Source organism: Octopus sinensis, linkage group LG3 (genome assembly GCF_006345805.1).
Source record: "Octopus sinensis linkage group LG3, ASM634580v1, whole genome shotgun sequence".
Taxonomy (NCBI): domain Eukaryota; kingdom Metazoa; phylum Mollusca; class Cephalopoda; order Octopoda; family Octopodidae; genus Octopus; species Octopus sinensis.
The window spans coordinates 108,830,973-108,854,682 of NC_042999.1; the positions used below are offsets into that span (position 1 = coordinate 108,830,973).

At 31.8% G+C, this 23,710-nt stretch overlaps 1 protein-coding gene across 9 annotated transcripts in view; it reads left to right on the forward strand.

Annotated features, from left to right (window-relative positions):
• LOC115209141 (protein TANC2) overlaps window positions 1-23,710 on the forward strand; it is a 1,073,170-nt gene that overhangs the window by 1,024,507 nt on the left and 24,953 nt on the right. For 8 of the 9 annotated variants that reach the window (XM_036501213.1, XM_029777300.2, XM_036501212.1 and 5 more), the window contains 5 exons: window positions 2,068-2,274; window positions 3,152-3,253; window positions 12,618-12,739; window positions 15,354-15,498; window positions 16,333-17,497. In XM_036501213.1, coding sequence (XP_036357106.1) covers window positions 2,068-2,274; window positions 3,152-3,253; window positions 12,618-12,739; window positions 15,354-15,498; window positions 16,333-17,497 — 1,741 coding nt within the window. The remainder of the gene's footprint in view (window positions 1-2,067; window positions 2,275-3,151; window positions 3,254-12,617; window positions 12,740-15,353; window positions 15,499-16,332; window positions 17,498-23,710) is intronic. The other variant, XM_029777295.2, reaches the window with a different exon arrangement.

Below are 23,710 nucleotides of genomic sequence, written 5' to 3' on the forward strand. Positions count from 1 at the left end.
TAGCTGTTAAAGAAGCATACTCTCCAAGAATATGCAAGTTGATAAGTTAGTAAACATTTAGTCATCATAGAATAATATATTAAATTTGCTTGTACAACAATGCATGTATGGTAGGCCTAATATGCTACTCAGTTTAATACCATGACGTGTTGATTGAGTGTTTTTCGAAAGTCCAATTTGTTGTAAATATTCAGATTAAACTCCCACTTTCCTCCTCACTCAGTTTCACATTGGGCATCAGCTGCAAAGATTAATAAATAAAACATAAATTTATATACATATACATATGTATATAGATTTACTAGATGTGTCTACAAACTTATAATCTTTTAGTTTTAATATTAAAACATCTACACTTGACAGTTTTAATAACTGCAATAAATGAGAAATCTCACTTTTAACAACGGTCCTAAGAGGTTTTATTATCATTTAAGACATATGATATCAACTTAATGTAATGACTTTGGTTATAGATATAATTAGTTTTGAACATAGAACATATGAATGCATTTAAAAGTGTTTGAGTAAAGTTGTGAGCTAAAGTACATAATGTTCATACAAGCAATAAGTTTAAGATATGTTCATGTTGCTTAAGGACAATACAGTACTATCATCATTCTTTCTAATTTTATACCCATTTTTATATTTTACCCTATCTCAAATTAAAATGTTCTAATGAATTGCCATTGAAAGTTTTCAATTTTTAACAGAACATGGTTGGGATTTAAAAAACAAAAAAAGGTCACAGACCTACATACTACATGAGAAAAAAGTGTATGTTACAGTGTTAGTAAAAACGTGAGAATTATTCATGAGGTGCATGCAGAACAATGAGAGTCCAAACAATAAAGTATTTAGTCAGTCTGTTCATAACACACATTATCTAAATGTGAAAAATAACAGGGAACAGATATTCATGTTCAAATCTGCCAGAACATATTGAGAATGAATAGATACTTTATTATTATGAGAATGATTGACAGAAAATAGTTATGCTTGCAATAATCGTGGCACGGGTATACCAAAATTACATCAAGTGAAATTAATTAAATTTGATCTTAGAAGATATCGATCAAATACTTGAAAAAGGTGATGTAAAAAGCCAATATTATAAGCTATTCAAATAAAAATACAATTATGATTAGTAATTATGTTAATGACTGTGTGTATGTGTGATAGCATGCTATTAAAATGTATGTAAAGTAAAATAAATAAATACGTAAATAAGTAAAAACATTAGAACACCTTCAAAGGAATGAAGTGGTCATTTGCATATTACATTCGGCTGTTATTTTACAGAAGAGTATTTGTCTATACAATCTTCCTATTAAATGGAAACATTCAAAAGAAAATTTCACCATATAAGGAAATTATATGCAAATAATACACGAGGAGTAACTTAATTTCTCTGAAGAAATAAAAGAAAGTTAATTTTGCTACTGTGATATTGTTGGACATTTAAAAATAAGCAGGTTTCTCTGCATTTAAAAGGTTAAGTAATAAATTCATAAACAATCATTATAATCAGATTCATAAAAGAAGTAAATTTATTCATTCTGCATAAATATTCAATGCCATTTACAATAGATTTTATACAATTAAGCAATTTCATGGATTACATCAAAAGTAGGCTTATCTTAAATATGTAAGTAAAGGTTGGAAATATGTTAACAGCACCATTTCCTTTAACATTCTATTAAACACTGACTGGCATCTCCTATGTTTGTTCTGCTTGTATGCTTATATCTTTGATACTGGCCTAAACAAAGTGTGTGTTGAGAAAAACAATTTACTTCCACTTGCTTGATGATGTTGAACATGCTTCTATAGACAGAAATCCTTCATGTTTTACTTTCAGACTGACTTGCTTCAATGATATTTAAAAATTTTTTTTTTTTTCATATTTGAAACAAAATCCTAATTAATATTTCAGAAATCTGAACTGCATGTTTCAGAAATTTTGTTCATTTTCTTTCTGCTTTGCTTTTATTATATCCTACTTCTTTCAATATAAAAATCTCAGTTTCTAAAATGATTTACCCATTTATTTTGTTGCTGTTATTTCAGTTTCGTCTGGCAGTGAACATGGTCTGCATGGCCCACCCCGCAATATCTCTCACCATCACCACAACCATCACCACCACCTTCATTCGTTGTACACAAACTGTACACAGGCCTGCACTGCCTCTGACAGTATGACATCGCTGAGGAGTTTTAGCATTGGCAACGGAGCCAGTCCACTCCACACAATGCAAAGGCCGCATTCAATAAACAGTGAGTTTTATTCTTCAGCAATGCCTTTCTATCAGCAGTGCAATCACAAACAACCAGGAAGGTCATTACCATTGCCTTGACAACACTCCTATCGGTCATTGAATAGGACAGCTGCCTTAACACAGACAATATCTCTTTACATCCATTTGCAATTTTCTTTTACATTTATTCTTCTTTTTCATTTTGTAAAATATAGTTTAATTTTCAAACTTTTCTTCTCTTTTTTTTCTTGCTTCAATAATGAATTAATGTCTTTTATATTAATATTTTTCAATTAAATCTGCAGCTTTTATTCAGATAGATAGGTATATCTTTGTTTTAACAAATTGTTTTCATCCTTTTTATATACAATAAGAAATACAAGTGTCATCAAAGATTGACTAATACTATTTAGCTAATTCACTTCCATTTAGTTGTACCTTTTTATTGTTAGTATTTCTTCCAAGAAATGATATTTAGACTTGCTTATAAGTAGCTTTATGATAGCAGTAAGGGTAGGAGCCTCTTCACTGAAAATATAAAATAAATCCTGAAAATTAGGAAATTTTTGCAAATATTAATTACATTTAGAAAGAAACTTCAGTTATTATCCTCATTCTATTAAACATTAAAATCAATTTGTTCAAGATTAATTAGAACTATTAAACTGTTATGTGTTTTAACAATTTTCTTTTAATGTAAATCATTGAACCATAACTTTACTAAAAATAAAAATCACTAACCAATTTGAAATGAATCTTCAAGCAATATCATAATATAGAATAAGTAGATCAGCAACTTACTAACCACTCAGTATAAATGTATTTTTTCTATAGTGAAAAGAATAAAGAAAAAAAATCATTTAGCTACAATTTCATATACCTGGTACTTTTTACAGCTGTTACTCCAGGACCCATAGAAGATCTGCAATTGTTTGGGAAAAGAAAGTCTTCCCTACGTCTGTCTTCTACCCGAGGTAGCATTGGACTTCTTTCTGATGGTAAATTCAATTTGCGCTTGAATAATTTCTTTAATTCACTCACTCATTCACTTTCTCTCATATGCACATACACATGCACACAAATACACACACGTATGCACACATTTCTACTAAATTGTTAAAATAATTTGTTGATTTTGAAATGAAATTTCAAGAAGCTCAATATCCTTAATTTCATGAAAATGTGTAATAAATCTTAACATTGTATGCAAAATTTCGATTGATACTTTTTTTTTAACCAATTCTGATCCTGAAAAGAAGAAATATTTTTTAATGATAGACTGGATATTAAGAGCAAAAAGTTATATATATGTATTTATATATATCTTAAGTCGTTAATATATATATAAAAAAAAAAGAAGCACTCTCTAAAACATTACAGCAGTAATATATTTAGAAGGTTGTTTGTTATGGCCAGTCAGAGAGTGACCATTGGTTTTGCACCTATAAAATGCTTTGCTGTATAGGCAACTGGTCAGGCTCAAATGACCAGAGGCGCATAACCTCTCTACAACTGCAGTCATAAAAAAAAGAAAGAAACAAGTTGTAGAGAGGTTATGTATCTCCGACCATTTGAATCTGATGAGTCACCTATACAGCTAAACACTTTATAAGTGCGAAACCATTGGTCACTCTCAGGCTGGTCATAACAAACAACCTTCTATATATATATATGTTTATACTGATTCCAGTAGCTAAACATTAAAATGAATTTATACATTCTCACAAGTCTACAGTATTGAAATATTCTGAGTGGTTAAAACAAAACTAAATTTAAAGGGTTAAATCATTTAGTTAATTAATATCTCTGGTCAATTTGTATTAATCAATATCCTACATTAGAATGTTTGTTCTTTCCCAGTACCCTTATTTACCCATTATAGATATGCTGGATGATAAACCTTCCAGTGTAGTTGTTGACACACTGAAAGTGTTTTAATGTGAAACTCTTTCAAATCTGAAATCAAACTATCAATAAACTTTATTGTCAATGATTAACAAATATCTCCTCCACAGTAGAAATAATTAAATTTATTCTATTGAAATTAAATTTATTTGGATGTAATGTCGGTCAGTATTAGCAAAAAACAGAAAATAGGAGTAATTTTTCTTTTAAAGATCATACATCAGCTAAGTATTTATTATGCCCTATATGACAAAATCCCTTACTTACACTGCAGTTGCCTCTGATCTACTGCCTACTACTGATATGCATTTCTTTGAAGTTCTTCACCCCCATTAACTCTGTTTTGCTCCATTAAGTGAAAGAAATTGATCAATCATTCCTCTATGTTTCCTAAATGTTATTTGGAATTTATGCTTGAAGTTAGAATATACAACTACTAGCTTAATAATCAATACATAAATAAAACTGACACCCAATGGTTCTCTCTCGTTTTCTTTCTCTCTCTCCCTCTCTCTCTCTCTCTCCTCCCACTGTGTGTATATATATATATATATATCTTCTTTTGGTTTTCTTTTTTCTCTCTCATAAATAACATCAAAATATGTTCAAGGCATTTAGTAACTCAACTGTTCATTAGTGAAAGAGAATGATAAAACTGAATGAAAAGATTTTGTAAAATAATTAAAAATGTCTAAATGTATAAAATTATTATGAGGCTCAAATAAGAAAAACAATAAATACTTTTTGAGTTTTCAGAAGAGTTTTTATGTCAACTATAAACATTATTATATAATGTTTATAGTTAGTTTATTGTAGGTGATATGCTTGTTTCTGTTGCAAATTCTGTTAAATATTCTTTACACTTGGTTAGCTTAAGTATAGAAAGATAGATTAAATGAGTACATACTTTAAATTAAGAAATATAAAAGAGAGGAACTTAGTTTTTAAATAAATGATGAAAAATAAAATTTTGAATTAGTTTATGATCATTGAACCCAAATCTAATAAACTTTCACAAAACCTTGCAATATAATATGATTGTTAATACCTGCCATTAATAATTTTAAAATTCAATTTTTTATTCATTCTTTGAATCTTTTAAAATTTTCTCATAATTAGTTAATTGTAGTAACATGTAATATTTTTTAGAAAAAATAAAGCCAAAATGATAATTTACATGAATCCTTTTCTAAGATATATAGACACTCTGTCTTACATACAAGATATGTAAGAAAATTACATGCACTATGACTAAAATAAAATATACCATTTTCTTGCAATGCCAGGATATTGCAGCTAATTTATCACAGAAAAAGATTGACTTAAACAATTTTTTTGAAGATTTTGTGGTTTTCATTTATATCTGCACACATTTCAAATATAGATGTGCTACAGTTTCACAATTTTTCAGCAATGAAATAGGGAAGCTTAAGAGTACATAAAGAATAAAAGAATAAACGTTTAATGATTCAGTTTTAGAATTACTTCATACATAAATACATTAAGATTTGTTTTCTTTCTGTTAATGGTTTGAAAATAATGGCAGATGTTTGGTGGTACATTCACTGTCTATATATCTCTCTCTCTCTCTCTCGCTCTCTGTGCACATGTGTGTGTTTGCTTATATACTTGTATATGTATTAGTGTATGTATGCATATTTCTTTATTTTTCAATTATTTGCATTCTTCATATAAGGAAGGACCTAGTTTCTAACAAAGTTCCATTACTGGAATTTAGATTAAAAAAAAAAATTATTTTTATATGTTGATCTTAGAAAAGACTGGAATTTTTTTGTTGTTATGTTTCTAGACAGTTTGTTAAGTCAATTTTAGCTGTTTACATTTTTTACTTGAAAACTATAGTTTTTTGACATTGTTGTTTAAACATTTAATAATGTAACCATAATGTAACCAAGGAAACTGTCAATAATTATACATGTTTGTGTGTGTCTGTGTACACACACGCACACATATATTCACATATGCATATACATGTGAGTGAACTTTGTAGATGACTTCTACACAGAAACCTGTTGTGTGTGTGTGTTTGACTCTTACCACTCTTGATAACCAGCATTGATCTACTTCCATTCCTGCAACTTAGCTGTCTGGCAGGAAGAGCCTAACATGAGGAATACTGGATTTAAAAATTAAGTCCTGTAGTTGACTTGATCATCTAAGATCTTCAATGCTGTTCCTTAGTGTATATTCAGAGTTCAGTGACTGAATTAAGTAAAAGAATTTGTGTGTGTGTGTGTGTGTGTGTGTGTGGTGAAGGTGCATGGCTCAGTGGTTAGAGCGTCGAGCTTACGGTCATGAGGTTGTGAGTTTGAATCCCAGACCAGGCTGCATGTTGTGTTCTTGAGCAAGACACTTTATTTCACGTTGCTCCAGTTCACTCAGCTGTAGAAATGAGTTGCAACATCACAGGTACCAAGCTGTATCGGCCTTTGCCTTTCCCTTGGATAACACTGGTGGCATGGAGAGGGGAGGCCAGTATTCATGGGTGACTACTGGTTTTCCATCAACAACCTTGCCCAGACTTGTGCCTGGGAGGGTAACTTTCTAGGTGCAATCCCATGGTCAGTCATGACCGAAGGGGGTCTCAGCAGCAGCAATATATATATACAAGATTAATATGAGCAACAGTTTACAAAGTTTCACCAAAAAGGAGAATTATAAATGTCACTAAACGTGACTAGGGTGTTAGAAATATCTACATTGCTAGAAATAAGAACTACATCATTAGAGCATTTTAGCCCTTATTTCTAGTCACGTAGGTATTTTCCAACACTGTATGTACATATATGTATGTATATATGCATATATATATATCTATATATTGCTCCAGAAGACTCGGCAAGCACAAGTGTGACCATAACCTTGTGGCCTATGCTAGGGGTGTAACCAGTCCGCTTATGTGAGCCTTTTCTTCATTGGACACTAAACTCTGCTTGTGAAGACCAGTTGAGGCAAGTGAAATCGAAGTCGAAATCAAACTCGGTGACCAGCATCCATTGCTAGTGGAGTGCTAAGAGTACCATACGAGTGAGATCATTGCCTGAGCAACAAACTGGCCTTCGTGCTGGTGGCACATTAAGTACACCATTCGCACGTGATCGTTACCATTTCGCCTTACTAGCACTTGTGCTGGTGGCACGTGAAACATTTGAGCGAGGACGTTGCCAGTGCAGGGGGCACGTAAAAAGCACCATTTGGACATGGCTATTGCCAGTACCACCAAACTGGCCCTTGTGCCGGTGGCATGTAAAAGTACCCACTACACTCTCGGAGTGGTTGGCGTTAGGAAGGGCATCCAGCTGTAGAAACTCTGCCAGATCAGATTGGAGTCTGGTTCGCCAGACCTCAGTCAAATCGTCCAACCCATGCTAGCATGGAAAGCAGACGTTAAATGATGATGATGATGATATATATATATATATTATTCATATCGTATATATATATTATTTATATCATATATATAGGCTATTATATATATATATACTTACACAAACACACATGCCTTCATCTTATTTTTTCATGCAAACTTTTCCATGCTTGCATGGGTCTGATAGGATATGTTGAGGCAGATTTTCTTCAGTCAACTATCCTTTCTGTGTTGCCAACCTTTACCTGCTTCCAAGCAACTAAATATTTCTCCATGCTCATACATGTTTTCACAGAAGATTGGAAACAAAAAGCAGCACATGTAAACAACTTCTTACCATTTCCATCTATCACCTTTACTCTCAAAGTCTTGGTCAGCCAGGGTTATAGTACAAGACTTGTGTAAAGTTGCTGTGCAGTGAGACTGAACCTGAAACCATATAGATGGCAAGTGAATGTTTTAACCTCGAAGCCAAACAAGCATATATGTATATGTATACATATTATGTAATATATACATATGCATAAAGCAGACTTCACAGGTGCTAGTGTCATGTAAAAAGCACTCAGCCCACTCTGTAAAGTGGTTGGTGTTAGGAAGGGCATCCAGCCATAAAAACCATATCAAAGCAGGCAGTGTAGTTTGGTGCAGTCTTTTGGCTTACCAGCTCCTGTCAAACCATCCAAACCCCTGCCAGTATGGGAGACAGACATATGATGATGATATGCATGGAAAAGTGGGCATTGAATGGTAATATACATACAACTGATAAAAACTATTCCTAATAATCTAAATTTCCAAAATCTGAAAACATCTGGCCCATATTTTGTTAGCTTGCTTTGAAAATGTTAGTACTCAAGTGCTTTTATTGTTGTCTACATGTATTTGAAGATGAAAATCAGATTGCACAACTGAAAAGTGTGAAATTTTATCCAGCCTTCAAAAATTTTTTAAATAAATAAACTTAGAATCTGTCATAGTATTTACAGTTTAATGTTTCTGCATTGACATCAAATTATTTCATCTACTTTAGAGTGTGTAGTATCATTTGTAATATAGGCTGAACTTGGCTGAAGATTTCCTTGATATAAAATTGCCATTTTGTACTAATATGTAATATGCTTACACTAGAGTAAAATGCCTACTTTTTATTTAGATTGTTACTCTGCTTTTAAGATGTATTATTGATGAAGAAAATAGATAAAAAAAAACCTTGAAAATTAAATTTTCTCTGCTGGAAAATTTAGTTAACAAGTTGTCTTCGGCAGAATATTTATTTCTACTGAAAATTATCATTCTCCATATCAATCAATTTTTTAGTTTGAGTAAAATATTTTGTGGCATTTGGGGATATTACAGTTGGTAATACTAGTATAGAATGAAATATGCGAGAAGAGAAATATATAATGCATGATTTTTCAGTTCAAAGAGCCAGTTACATGAGTAGCAGAAACATTTCTTTTTTTTTTCATTGCAAGTAATATGTTCTTTTTGAAAATGACATTTATATCTCTTTCACAGTTTTCTGACCTTACTTTATCCATAGATGTTTGTAGTTAGTGGCCAGAGGCTATATCTTGAAAAGGATTAAATCACTTTATATTTTAATACTTTAAGTACTTCTCTTATTGATTTTATATTTTCTTCTCTGTTTTCTTCTCTTTACAAAAGACAGTACCCTTTTACAAACATTTTTCTACTTTGGTATGAGGTAGATAAGGTTATGAAGTTGTATAGCTCAAAATATTTCTTTTAATCTGTAAATGAGCTAAGAGGGTAAAACTTACATCTATTGTCCATCTTGTTAAAACTTAGTCTGCTGGAGTTAGTTCATTGCATAAGTACACTATGATTACAACATAAAATCTTCCAATGATAAAATTCATTCTTGAAGCATACAAGATTTATTTTATTTTATAATTTGTCCACATCTTTCCACTATGCAGATGTTAGCATGAAACTTTTATTTAGTTTTTAAGTAGTGATTATATTTTTATTTTATTTGCTTCTGTCTATAAATCCACATTTCTTTTGAAGATCTAAAGCAATCTTTATTCTTTCATGTTAATATTTACATTATTAAAGGCGGTGATCACAGAAATGGTATAGATACCAGACAAAATGTCTCGAGGTATTTAGTAATATTCTCTGGTCAAATTAGAGGTTGACATTGGGTTCCCTCATTTTATGGATCAATAAAGTAGTTACTAGTCAACTACTGGAGTTTAATACTTGAATTTATTTTAACGTTATGAATTCATACAAAATTTATGGCTTTGTGCCAGTGTGAGAAATCAATTTTCTTAGCATTGATTAATTGACCATCTATTACATTTATTATTGTTCCTATTAATGCAATACAGGTGTTCAAAGGATAGAGTCTCTCTAGAGAACATAGCCTTAATGTCTGTTGCAAGTAGTCCAGTCAAGCACTGGGGTTGCTGTAACCAACTTACCCCTAAAACTGCTAGCCTTGTGCCAAAATTTGAAACTCTTATTATTGTTGTTGTTTTACTTCTCAGAGGGCTGTCTTGTTTGCTCTGGCAGGTTCTGTATGAACAGACAGCAGCCTATTGTCAGAGGTCTCATAGGATCACTTTCTGCACCTTATAAGCTTTGATACTTGGTTGTTAATTATCATGGGAGACATTCTACATCCAAGTACTAATCTCAAAATCCTAGCTGTCTCCAGTAGAGCAATTTTCAGGGCTTGCACTTCTCTCATATCAATTTATTATCATCATTATTATTATTATTATTGGAAAGTGGTAAGCTGGCAGAATTGTTAGCACACTGGGCATAATGCATAGTGGCATTTAATCCGTCTTTGCATTCTGAGTTCAAATTCTGCCGAGGTCAACTTTGCCTTTCATCCTTTCGGGGGTCGGTAAATTGAGTACCAGTTGTGTCCTGGGGTTAATTTAATCGACTGGCCCCCTCCCCCAAATTTCAGGCCTTGTGCCTAGGGTAGAGAAGAATAAATTCTCCTGAGGTCAACTTTGCCTTTCACCCTTTCAAGGTTGATAATATAAATACCAGTTGAACACTGGGGTTGATGTAATCGACTTTCCTCTTCCTCCAAAATGACTGGCCTTGTGCCAAAATATGAAACCATTATTATTATCATTATTATCATTATTATATGAAAACTCAGAGATTATCTTGTTGAGTATGATGGAAAGTGTCAGCAGTCTACAGCTAAGAGACTAAGGTGACACTTGTTTACTGGACGTGCTTCAAGAACCCTGTGAAGAATTCTTGCAGTTCTGAGCAATACTGATTTTTGCAGGTGTTCTACCTTCACATTTGCACTGATGCTTTTCTGCCATGCTGGTAGTTGAGTGCTGGTACTTCCAAGTGCACCAATTACTATTGGTATCTCATCTCCTCTCTTCATTGACCACAACCTTCGTATTTCCCACTTTAAATCATTGTAGTTGTTTATTTTTTTTCTTTCACATTGATCCTGTTGTCACTTGGGCATGCTATGTTGATAATCATGCATGTTCTTTCTTTTTTATTCACCTCAACAATGTCCAGTTTCCTATGTCTGGTCAGGTGATCACACTGGATCATCACATCCCACAGGATTTTGCAGCTCTCATTTTCGGTGACTCCTTCTGGGGTTTGTTCAATAGACTGTGATTTCCACAGAGCTCCCAATGGATCATTCTTGCCACATTATTATTATTATTATTATTATTATTAATATTATTATTATTATTATTATTATTATTATTATTAAGGTGGCAAACTGGCAAAATCATTAGTGCATTGAACAAAATATTTGGTGGCAGTTCTTCCTGCTGTTCATGTCCTGAGTTCAAATTCTGCCCTGGTTGACTTTGGATTGGAAAAATAAGTACCAGTTGAGCACTGGGATTGATGTAACCAACTAGCCCTCTCCCACACAATTTCAAACATTGTACCCATAGCAGAAAGAATTATTATCAAGGCAGCAATTTGGTAGAATCGTTAATACATTGGACTAAATGCTTAGCAGCTTAGCATCAAAATTGGAAACAGTCAGCATTATCATCAGTAGTAGTAGTAGTAGTGTGGTGAGTTGGCAGAATTATTACTGTATCAGACAAAATGCTTAGAGGCATTTCTTCCAGCTCTTTACATTCTGAGTTCAAATTCCACTGAGGTCAACTGTGCTTTTTATCCTTGCAGAGTCGACTTTGCCTTTCATCCTTTCATAGTAGATAAATCAAGTACCAGTGAAACACTGGGATCAGTGTAATCGACTAGTCCCCTCCCGCCAAAATTCCAAACCTTGTGCCTATAGTAGAAAGCATTATTATTATTATTATTATCATGATCATCATCAAAGCAGTAAACTGGCTGAATCATCAGCAGCACTTTGTCCATCTTTACATTCTGAGTTCAAGTTCTGCTGAGGTCAGCTTTGCCTTTCATTCTTTCAGGGTTGATAAAATAAGTACCAGTTGAGTATTGGAGTCCATGTAAACAACTAGCCCCCTCCCACAAAATTTCAGGCCTTGTATCTATAATAGAAAGGATTATTATCATTATTATTATTATCATTATTAAATTTCAGAATGATTAGATTGTCAGGCAATTGCCTTGTGATGTTTCCTCCAGCCCTTCAAATCCCACCAAGGTCAACTTTGTTTTCCACCCCTTCAGGGTCAATGAAATAAAGTACTGGTCGTGTATTGGAATCAGTAGGATAGATTAATTCCTTCACCCATATCACGGGCCTTGAATTTGTGTTAGAAACAATTATTATTATTATTATTATTATTATTATATTATTATTATTATTATTATTAAGATAGTGAGCTGGCAGAATTGTTAGCATGCTGGGTAAAATGCTTAGCAGCATTTTGTCCATTTTTACATTCTTAGTCCAAATTCCACTTAGGCCAACTTTACTTTTCACCCTTTCAAGGTCAATAAAATAAGTATCAGTTAAGTACTAGGGTCTATGTAATAGACTTACCCACCCTCAAAACTGCTGGCCTTTTGCCAAAATTTGAAATTATTATTATTATTATTATTATTATTATTATTATTATTATTTCCATCTTTTTTTTCTGCAGTTCGATTTGCACCAATTCGACCACCTCAGCTGAAGATGTTTCCAATCAAATTTGAAATTCCTCACAGTGAAGGGAAATCTGTTTTTATTGGAAGAGAGTGGCTTTTCAAAGAAATAGAAATGGTAAGTATATGAAAAGGAAAAAATAACCCCTATTGTTGTATATGTATTCCTTTAGGAGAAAGTATAAATAACTGAATTTCCCACTTAAACTACTCAAGCAGAATGTGGTTTCTTACTTATGTAAAATACACATTGCATAATTAATCAGGGAGTTGTTACTAGGTTGGAGTGTAATCTCCTTCAAATCACACTGTATTGTCTTAAAAGGAAAGGAGACATTAAATGATGTAGTTCCAGATAAGTTTTGTCTCAAAAAATGAAAAAGTCATGGCTGGAATGCCTTCCATTAGAGATAAGCTTTATTAGGCAGATCTCTAAACAACCAAGCAACACATACTCCATATAAATACACACACACACACATGGCATGTATGTGTGTGTTGGTGTATGTGTGTATATATATATATATATATATATATATGTATGTCTATGTGTGTGTGTGTATATATATGCACACACACACATACATGAAATAAATATCCTCCACATTGCAAAGTATTAACTCTATTCTTCTGTAATTGAGGATTGAATTAACATATGATTAGATATAACTAATATATACTTACAAATCCACACGCTCTCACACACACTGAATCATTTTGCTTTTCAATGCTGTTCTAAACTGCAAGTATCTGCACTGCAATACTGCATCATTGCAACCATCTGAAGCCTATGTTGTCTCATGTGTGATTACAATTTAACTTTATGCCTTTCTTGTCATAGTTGCCCCCAATAGAAGTTCAATGTTAAAATTCAAGTTGAAATGACAAAGTGGCTTTTCAGCTTAAATTTATTTGAGAGTTGAAACTCCTGTGGAGTACCTATTCATGAGAATAGTGCCTCGAGCAAATTTATTAGAGCATTTTACATTCCATTTAGAATGATCCAACATCAAAAATGCTGCTCCTTTGGAATACTGCTATTATGTATACTATTGCTTCTATCTCACAGCAGTTTTTCATCCTGTTTGTATAATGCATTCACATTACATGCCTATCCTTACATGAACTTTCTTTGATAAATTAGCTTTCTTTGTTTAGATTATAATTTAAATTTAGCTTCTTTTTTCAATACATTTACATCCAGCTACAAAGAGAGATTGTCTTTCATCATCTGCATTATCATTGGTTCTACATCTACAGTGTTAATATATTAGAAATACCATGAAAAATCCCTTCACACTTTAAAATATAGTCAGCAAATTGACCATGTAAATGGAATCTTTTTTTTTTTGTTCTTTTTGTTTTTGTCATTTCAACTTGAATAGAGCATGCTGGAATATAAGCCAATATATGTTATTTGATCTAACAATTTTTTTTAATAACAAGCTGATGTTTTTAATAAATGACTAAAATTCTGGACCAACAAAGGATTAAATTGTTGAATGAACAAAATAGATTTATGCCACATAAATAAATTATATATGTATATGCATATATATATATATATATATATATATATATATATATATATATATATATATATATATATACATCATAATTCAATTTTTTTTCTCTCTCTTATTACCAGCAGATGTAGTGTTCTAGATATTTGACACAATTTTAAAGCATGCACTCATAAACATAACCTCTTGGGAGGATGTTTTTACACTTCTTTTGTAATGGAAATTCTGAATTGTTATCATGCATTCTCATCTCAGTTTTATCAGTATAACCTATTGGTAGGCACAGCAAAGTGTTTTATCATCTTAGCTACTGGACAAAAGTAGAACTAAGTAGCTTTATCAAAAATTCAATACAAACATCTACAGTAGAAAAGTTTATCAACTGCTGTAAAAATTATATAAATATAAAACAAAATTATATAAATATAAAACAAAAAAAATGGTAAAATGAAATAAAGACCATAAACTCATGAGAAACAGTTCAAAGCTTCTGGAAGTCTATAGTGTAAACATAATTGAGAAAGTAAGGAAGAGGTGAGAAAGGTTAAAGGAGCTGTTGCCATTGTTGATTGTAGTTCCTCTTTCCCTGGAAAAACTAAACAATATGAAGCATATATTGGAAGTGTGATGTTGATTGGTTTTGAAACTTTGGTAAGTTGGCAGTATAATACTAATTAGTATGAACGACAGAACAAAGAGTAACTGAAAAAATAGGTAACAATGGCCAAAGCCAATATACATAACAGTGATAGCTGCAATGGGAAAAAAATTGGTGATGAATGCTAGGAGAAAACGGCTTTGTACTGTGTGATGAGTACCCACAATCTTGGGAAACACAAAAAAAGTGGTGAAATTAGATCTCAGACCACTGGGTCTTATAGATGACAAAATATTGCCAGACATTATAAAACCTGATTTACTCATAACATCATAGAAAATGTTGATGAAGATTTCTTTCTATTTTTACATAAATCATTTTTTTTATACAAATAAAACTGACTAAAATTAAATTTTAGTTTGTCTTTGAAAATAATTTTTCCTTTGCTTCATTAGAATAATCAAGCATGGATGTTTCTTAAAATTAGATGAACAAATATCATGGGGAAGTTTATATCAAACTTGATTTAATTCCATTTTTTCTTTTTCTTCCACAAACAAATTCAATTTGGAATGCACTTCTATTGCTTTTTTAATTTTCTTTTTGTAAAGGCCTTGAACAGTGAATGGTCCAGTCAGACACAAGGAGTAGTACTCCAAGGAGATGTTGGTAGTGGGAAGACAGCAGTAATAGAACAACTTCTTGAATACAGTTGCTTTGGAAATAAAACCCAAGGACCTACTTTAATTAATGGAGGTAAGTGGGGTTCATGATTTTTTTTTAAATCAATAGTTTTTTTTTTGTTAGCATGTTACCTATTCATTTCTTTGATTTTTTTCATCAGTTTACCTCAATTCATTTGACCCCATTTAATACCATTTGCAATATCCTTTGGTATTTTCTTACCTTGTTCTTATAACTGTTTTCTCTTTATCAAAATCTCATGTATAGATATATTAAGATTCATTTTTTTCTTAAATTACTTATACATTTAAATTAATTCTTTCTACTATAGGCACAAGGCCTGAAATTTGGTGGGAAGGGACTAGTAAATTACATTTATCCCAGTGCTCAATTGGTACTTATTTCATTGACCCCAAAAGGACGAGAGGCAAAGTTGACCTCAGTGGAATTTGAACTCAGGATGAAATGCTGCTAAGCATTTTGCCCGGCATGATGATGATTCTTTCAGATTGCTACCTTGCACAGGTTTTTTCCTGAATTAATACATATAAATTAATAGTATTAATTCAGGAAAACCGGTGCATTTGTATAAAGTGTGTTGGGTGGAGTATGCATATTCTTGGATGACAGATGTACTCCATCCTCCATAGGTCTCTTCAAAGGGGGCACCTAAGGGTCAAGTGGTAGTGTTAAACTTTTTTGCAAGCCTTCAGCTTGGGTCTCCAGTCTGAGGATAATCCATGAGTAGTGCTTTCTTTTGTTCTTCTCCAACAAGTCTCAGTGGCCCTATAAAAGGTCATAAGCATTGCTCTTTCTCTTATCACTGAGTCATAAAATAATAATTAAAAACTAAAAACGTTTTAGTTGTATGCAAATTTAAAAGGAATTTTTTCTATTTTCTTTTAGATGCTTATCCAGAAACAAATGGTAAGGACCGCCCTAGGCAGAATGGCTACCAGAGCAGTCCTTGTGGAACACTTAGCAGTCTTTCATCTTCGTCAGTAGCTAGTCACAACTCTTATTTGAGTGCATCCAGTACTAGTTTGAATTATGATTCTTTAAAGAGTCTTGGCTGCCAAGTAGTAGCCTATCATATATGTCAAGCTGACAACAACACAACGTGCATGCTACCTGATTTTGTACACAGTATTGCTGCTACATTAGCCAGAGCACCACAACTTGAAGCCTACCGTGAAATGTTACTTGTTGATCCCAACTTGTTCAATATCCTTACCATGAAGGAATGCATTCAGAATCCATACCAATCCTTTGTAAAAGGTGTCTTAGAACCTTTAAAAATGTTAAAAAGCAGTGGAAAGATAACTTCAGACAGTTGTATAATTCTAGTTGATTCATTAAATGAAGCTGAATTCCATCGACCTGACTATGGTGACACAATTGGCTCGTTTCTTTTGCATTATTTGCACAAATTTCCTATGTGGTTGAAAGTGATTGTAACTGTACGAACAAGTTATATTGAAATAACACGGCAGTTACCATTCTTCCATATATCTATTGATACTTGTGATGCCACAGTTAAAGACCTACATGATTATATCAGCTATCGTATCAATGTTAGTACTGATCTTCAGAACAATATAGCTGTCGACGAGACTGGAACACAAAATAAATTTTGCAACTATTTGCAAACACTTAGTAATGGCAGCTTTCTCTATTGTAAATTGGTCCTTGATCTTATAGAACGTGGAAACTTAGTTCTGAAGAGTTCCAACTATAAAATTATACCTATTAATATTTCTGAAGTCTTTCTGCTACATTTCAATTTAAAATTTCCCAGTGTCAGATCTTATGAAAGGATCTACCCAATACTTGGTGTGTGTTTAGCCTCACTTTATCCTCTCAACCAAGAAGAGATTTATGAAGCCATTAATTCAGGCTCAACAAAGAAATATATTTCTAGAGATGAATTCTTACATAGACTTGAAATACTTTCTGGGTTTCTATACCACCGTGAAACAGATAACACCTATATGTTTTTTCATCCAGCCTTTAGGGACTGGCTTATTAAAAGGGATGAAAATGAACACAGAAAGTTTTTATGTGAACTTCGGTGAGTGAATATTTTCTTTATTTTGCTTTTTTATTTCCAATTAATTTCTAAAACTTTTATATTTCTACACATTCACAACAGTTATAAGCAATACTAATACTATAATAACTTTAATTTTATTACAACCTCACCCTAAAAATCGAAAAACGTTTTGGATAGTCTTCTGTCTGGCAACTGAATGCTGCTTTCTAAGCACAAATGAAATTATACATGAAAATTCCAGGATTAGAGAAAAAAAACATGATGAATGTAATTACCGTGTAACTCATCAGTATCACATGGTTTTTAAGAGCTACATTTTTCCTTCAGAACATATATATTGGGTTGTCCGGAAAGTTCATGCCAATTTATAGTAGCTTACCTTTCGACTTATTTTAGAACATGGTTGAGTCCATAAAATAGGATTTGACTACACCTCCATTTAGAGCACATTTTAAGCTATCTTTTTCTGGAAGAAGGTTTATGTTCCTATAACCTGTGTTAATTCTGTAACCCTTTAAAATGGAAGATAAGAAAGTTTATTTTCGGCACTTGATGCTTTGGGAACTAGACAAAAATTGCTGCGGCTCGACTGGGATGTGTTACCTCACCCTCCATATTCATCAGATATTGCTCCTTTGGATTTCCACTTATTCAGGTCTCTGCAGAATAGTCTTAATGGTAAAAATTTCAATTCCTTAGATGACGTAAAAAGATACCTTGATCAATTCTTTACCATGAAACCGCCTCAATTCTGGGAAGAGGGTATTTTCAAGTTAAAGGAAAGATAGATGATGATGAATGATGATAGAGACGCATTGTGCAACAAAATGGTTTATATTTGGTTGATTAAAAATGTAATGGCAAGTATTTATTGACCATTTTCTTTCCTTTAAACTTCGGCATGAACTTTCTGGACAATCCAATACTTTTTATTGCTGAATATATCCAGTCAGAACTGCTATAGTATCATTGTAATTTTCATAGAGGACAGCTCTGTGAGAAATTTAAAACATAGAAGCAAGCTTTAGCTGTATATTAGTTAGAAATTTGGTCGTAACATGTTACATTAAAGATGAGCCATGATCACCATTTAAAACACATATGGCTATTATATTCACTATTGGTATATTTTTGGATACTATTGTATACTATAGAATATCAGAAATATTATTAAGCATCTATAACCCAGTCATATACTTCAACAACTGTAGATGTATATTGAAATTTTGTGACACTTCTATACTATACAAAACTACCATTAAATAAGACAAAAGTGAATCTACATGTATATGTGTGTTAAATGACTGTCATGACTCTTCAACAATGTAATTGTTTAAGTTTCAACAGAGACACTCTCAGATTAAGTCATTTGCCAAACAAGTCCTGAATTATTTTTCCTAAAATTCACAAAACATTTAATGATTACTTTTGAATATTATCAGTGTATTTTTATTTATTAATTTTCTACTTATACACAACTGAACATGACACCTCTTTTGGATATAAGAGTGTGTGATTCTGCCTTCAAATTTCTTCCAGCTCTTCCTCAGAGGAAAATCAAATAAGTCATCAAAGATCCTGTTTTCTGATTCCATGTGTCTTACATGTCATGTGCTTTCTTTAGGTTGAATTTTGAAACCTGTGGAAAAAATACTTTTTGGTTTTTGATCTACTGACTATCGATGGTTGTGGTCAGGATCTTCTATTTTGTCATCCCTTTTTGAAATGACATGCTAGATACAAAGTATCTGAATCTCATATTGATGAAAAGATCATATCAATAATATTTGCTGCAGTTGTAATCTTCATTCCAGGAGAATAACTCATTCATAAATATGTGAAATCCATATTAATGCTTTTATCACCTCCAGACTTGGATGTGTGTTTTTTTCTTTGTTGGCAACAGTTGCTCAAACATCAGTAAATTATAATGTCTACTTTGATATTCAGTATGTACTGTTATGGGAATGTCAAATATTCCTAGGATCAATACTGATCTAATATTATCATTGAAAATGCTATTAATGATATATAAACTTCTTTATGGCATTGCTGTTGTTGCTATTTCTAACTTCCTTCTCATAAAGCATATGCCAACACTGATTGTGGACATAATTTTATTTTTGAATTGCAGATATAGTGACATGACTTCCTTCTTTTATCTCCCAAGATATTAGATTGACCTTATTGTTGATCTTTAGCAGTCTAGCTTGATTGATGTATTCAAACACCACACTATGCATGTCTCCTGTGTTTTCTACTCCTTTGCCTTGAACGTCAGTTACTATGTTTCAGTAGTTCAGGTTAAGGAGCTGATGTATTTAATGTGATGAAATGTGTGTGTGTGTACATATAGTCACACATATATATATATATATATATATATATATACGTAGCTATTAATCCAAACAAGATGAGGAGTAGAAGAAAGGAAACTGAAAATGCATCAAAAATATATTAGAATTGATGAGAATTTAATTATATTTTATATTTTAAAATATTGGAATACTTTTGACCTGTTTCAGAAGTGTATAATATATGGAGCTGTGTTGCAAATTATTTCTGTTTTAGCCATTATAAAAATAGTTCGTTTTTAGAGTAGAAATGCGACTTAGAATGATATCTGTTAAGATACAAATTAATTAGTTGGCGTTCATGTATTAAGCTTATATAGCCACTGCACGAGGTCACATTAAAGCTTTAATCCATTGAATATGTCCTATGACAGAAAAGAGAGATATGAATAAGTGATATAATGATTGTTTGCATGAAAATATTATAGATAATTATTGTTTAGTATTTTGTCAAAGAATATCAATTAGTGCAATATTATCAATTAGTTCTCTCCCATTGAGCATGTGGAAACATATCCCTTCTTTGTTAACAAGGTGTGGAGTAAGTAAGATAATGAGGTGTGGAATAAATAAGATAGATGAAAGCTGCTACATAAATTTTGGTTTTCTTAAGAAGAACCCCAACACTAATTAATTCATAGGTAAAGGAGACTTACTGATGTTTTTTATAGCCTGTTCGTCAGTGGCTTGTATTTTTTTAATAAACAAACTTTCCTTATTAATTTCATCTGGGGTATAGTCTGCACATTGATAGAGTGGGAAGACAAGAAATTTGGAAGATATGGTTTTCATGCATGTTTCCAGATGTTCACTAAGTGGAATTTATTTATATATGATGTGAGCAAATTATCTGCAGCATATATCTTCTAAAACAATTATGAAGATATATTCATTATGTATTTATTTTTAAAAATAAAATTGTAGCTTTAAATTGTTTTACTGTTACATTTATAGAAGTAACTTGAAAATTATTTTATAGTATAAAGGATTTAAAGAAATTATTAGAATTTTCAAAGTTCTGTAAACTGAAATATCTTAATCTATATTCAAATGTTTTGAAACTTGCACATATAAAATATAATTAAAAAAGAATGTGAACACTGATGTACAACAATTTTGTGGCAGTTCATAACCATTTTTGACTTTACCAAAACCATTGTTTCCGTTAAGTCATATCATTGAAAAAATATCAAATTGCTGTAAACCAGTGACTGGCTTGTTGGTTAATATTTTGTATTCATACATTCAACAAGCTTATTGTCCACAAATTCTTTTGATGCAACAAAACCTTTACTTGTAGCACTATACAGTTAATGAATTAATTTTATATGAGAATATATATTTATAATTGTGGGGAAGTTAAACAGAAAGGAGATATTTAGCAATAGAAGTAACAATATTTTAATTTGACTTGAAGTTCCATCTTCGCGTGTGCACGTGCAGGCACGCGCGCGCACACACACACTCACACACACGTTTCAATGTTTCTTCATTGTCTTGTTCACTCCAGTTCTGGTTATTTACAACTTGAAAGAGTACATGTAATTATTAACTGCATCAGAACTAATGAAATCTTAACAAGAATCAAATCCAGGATCTTTCCATTTTCAAACTCCTGGTCTCACTTTAACTTGATATCTTAACCAGATGATATTTTTTTATAGTCGCAGCTAGTATATTATTTTTGATTTATATGAATTGATCAAAATATTATAATGTTTGATCAAAAGTAAAAAAGTTGTAAATTTGTATACTGTCAGCTGTGCTCTACTGTATCTCAAGTCAGAACACTTTCTATTGACCCAGTCCATCTAAATCTAAGCACTTACTATAGTGTGGAAGCAACTTATTCTATGACAAGCAGTGACTATACTGGACTAACACTGATGAGACTTTTATAAGTTTGCAGAGCTGAATTCAGTTCCTTCTGTGAGTATAGATTGACCCTGTGACATACAGATTATGGAACTCACCTCAAAATCCATATGATTAATATTTACAGAATCAGTTTTCATTCCTTGTACTATAAATGATAAATAGATCAAAATATAAGTTGGCCATTGGGTCAATGTAATATGGAAATATAATAAGTAAATATGAAATACTGGGATAATGCTTTCATTTTAATCATTGTGCTTAATAGTTTTTTGCTTATCGTTAATATAAGTCTTTTGAATAAGCTTTCAAGAGAAGATTGATTTCAGAAAATATTTTTTGAAATAATGAAGATAATGGAATATATTATACATATAATTAATGATCAATGCTGCACTCCATTCCATTTTGCAAGGTTGGTGTTGCAAAAAAAATTCTTTAATTATAAATATTCTCTGGTGAAGCACTTAAAGAACTATGTTGAATTTTTGTTTAATAAATCATGTTATAAATCAACATCTAATGTGACGTATAAATTTTGACAGACATGTATAGTTTGATAAATTAATGTATATTTTGACAAGCATATGCTATATTTGTTATTTAATGTTTCCAATCTTATTTAAATGCAAGTATGAACAAAATGAATATTTGCTTTTTAAAATTTATTTGTATGACTGGGTTTGTGTTAGCAAACATTTTACGTATTTGAATGTATATTCCTGTGTGTGTATGTATTTATTTCCTTTTGAAAATTTAATTTCTACAGTCTGATTGTGTGTATTTACATAATTAAATGTACATGCATATGTGTGTTTGTGTGTACAAGGCAGCAAATTTGCAGAATCAGAGCATTGGATAGAATGCATTATAGTATTTGTTCTGACGTTTTGTACTCTGAGTTCAAATGTCACTGAGGTCAACGATGCCTTTTATTCTTTCAGAGTCAATAGGAAAGTACCAATCTATAGGGGATTGGCTGAACTGTAAAAAAAATCACACCAGACACCTGGCAGTATTTTCTTTGGCTCTTAGTATTTACAATTGAGATTCTACAATGGCTTACTTTGGTATTAGACTTAATCTGTACTCTGGTTTAAGGCTAACTGTTTCCCTTGTTCGTATCAGTCTTTGGGGTTCTCTAAAAAGCCATGGACTCTGCTCTTCTCACTAAAATATACAAATAAATAATTCATTCTAATTTTGACACAAAGCCAACAATTTTGAGAGGAAAGATCAAGTTGATTACATCAACCCAGTACTTAACTGAAAGAATAAAAGGTTAAGTCAACTTCAGTGAATGTTAACAGTCAGAAGAAATGCAGCTAAGCATTTTGTCTGATACACTAACAATTCTGCCAACTCACTGCCTTGATGAAAATTAATTATAATAATCATGAGAAGATTGTTATTTGAGTATTGTGTTTTGTATTTTTCTTCAGAATTGTGTTTGGCATATTATTTTTGATTTATATGAATTTATCAAAATATTAACTTCAAGTTTTGTATTAAACCTCCCATGTTTCCCTTAATTGATTTCAACGGCAACTTTTTGAAACTGGAAATGTACAATTTATATATTTTTAGCCATGATAATTGGCCTGTTCAGATGCTTTTATATATATATATATGTGTGTGTGTGTGTGTATCAGACTGGAGTCTGGTGTAGCTTGCCAGCTCTGGTTAAACCATTCAACCCGTAACAGCAAGGACAACAGATGTTAAATGATGATAATGACATACATACATATATATATGTATATAATGCATTTGTGGCCAATAACATAGTTTGTCTTTCGGGGTGTATTAATATTCTTGTAATATGTACATATTTAAGCATTATATTATTTTAAGTAAAAATTCACAAACATTATTTTCAATTTCTAAGTAAGATTTTCATTAATCTATTAAAGACTTACAAGTTCATTACTCTATTTTACCACCACTTCCACCTTCCCCCACCATCACATTAATGTTAAACATACATGATATCATGCTGCCT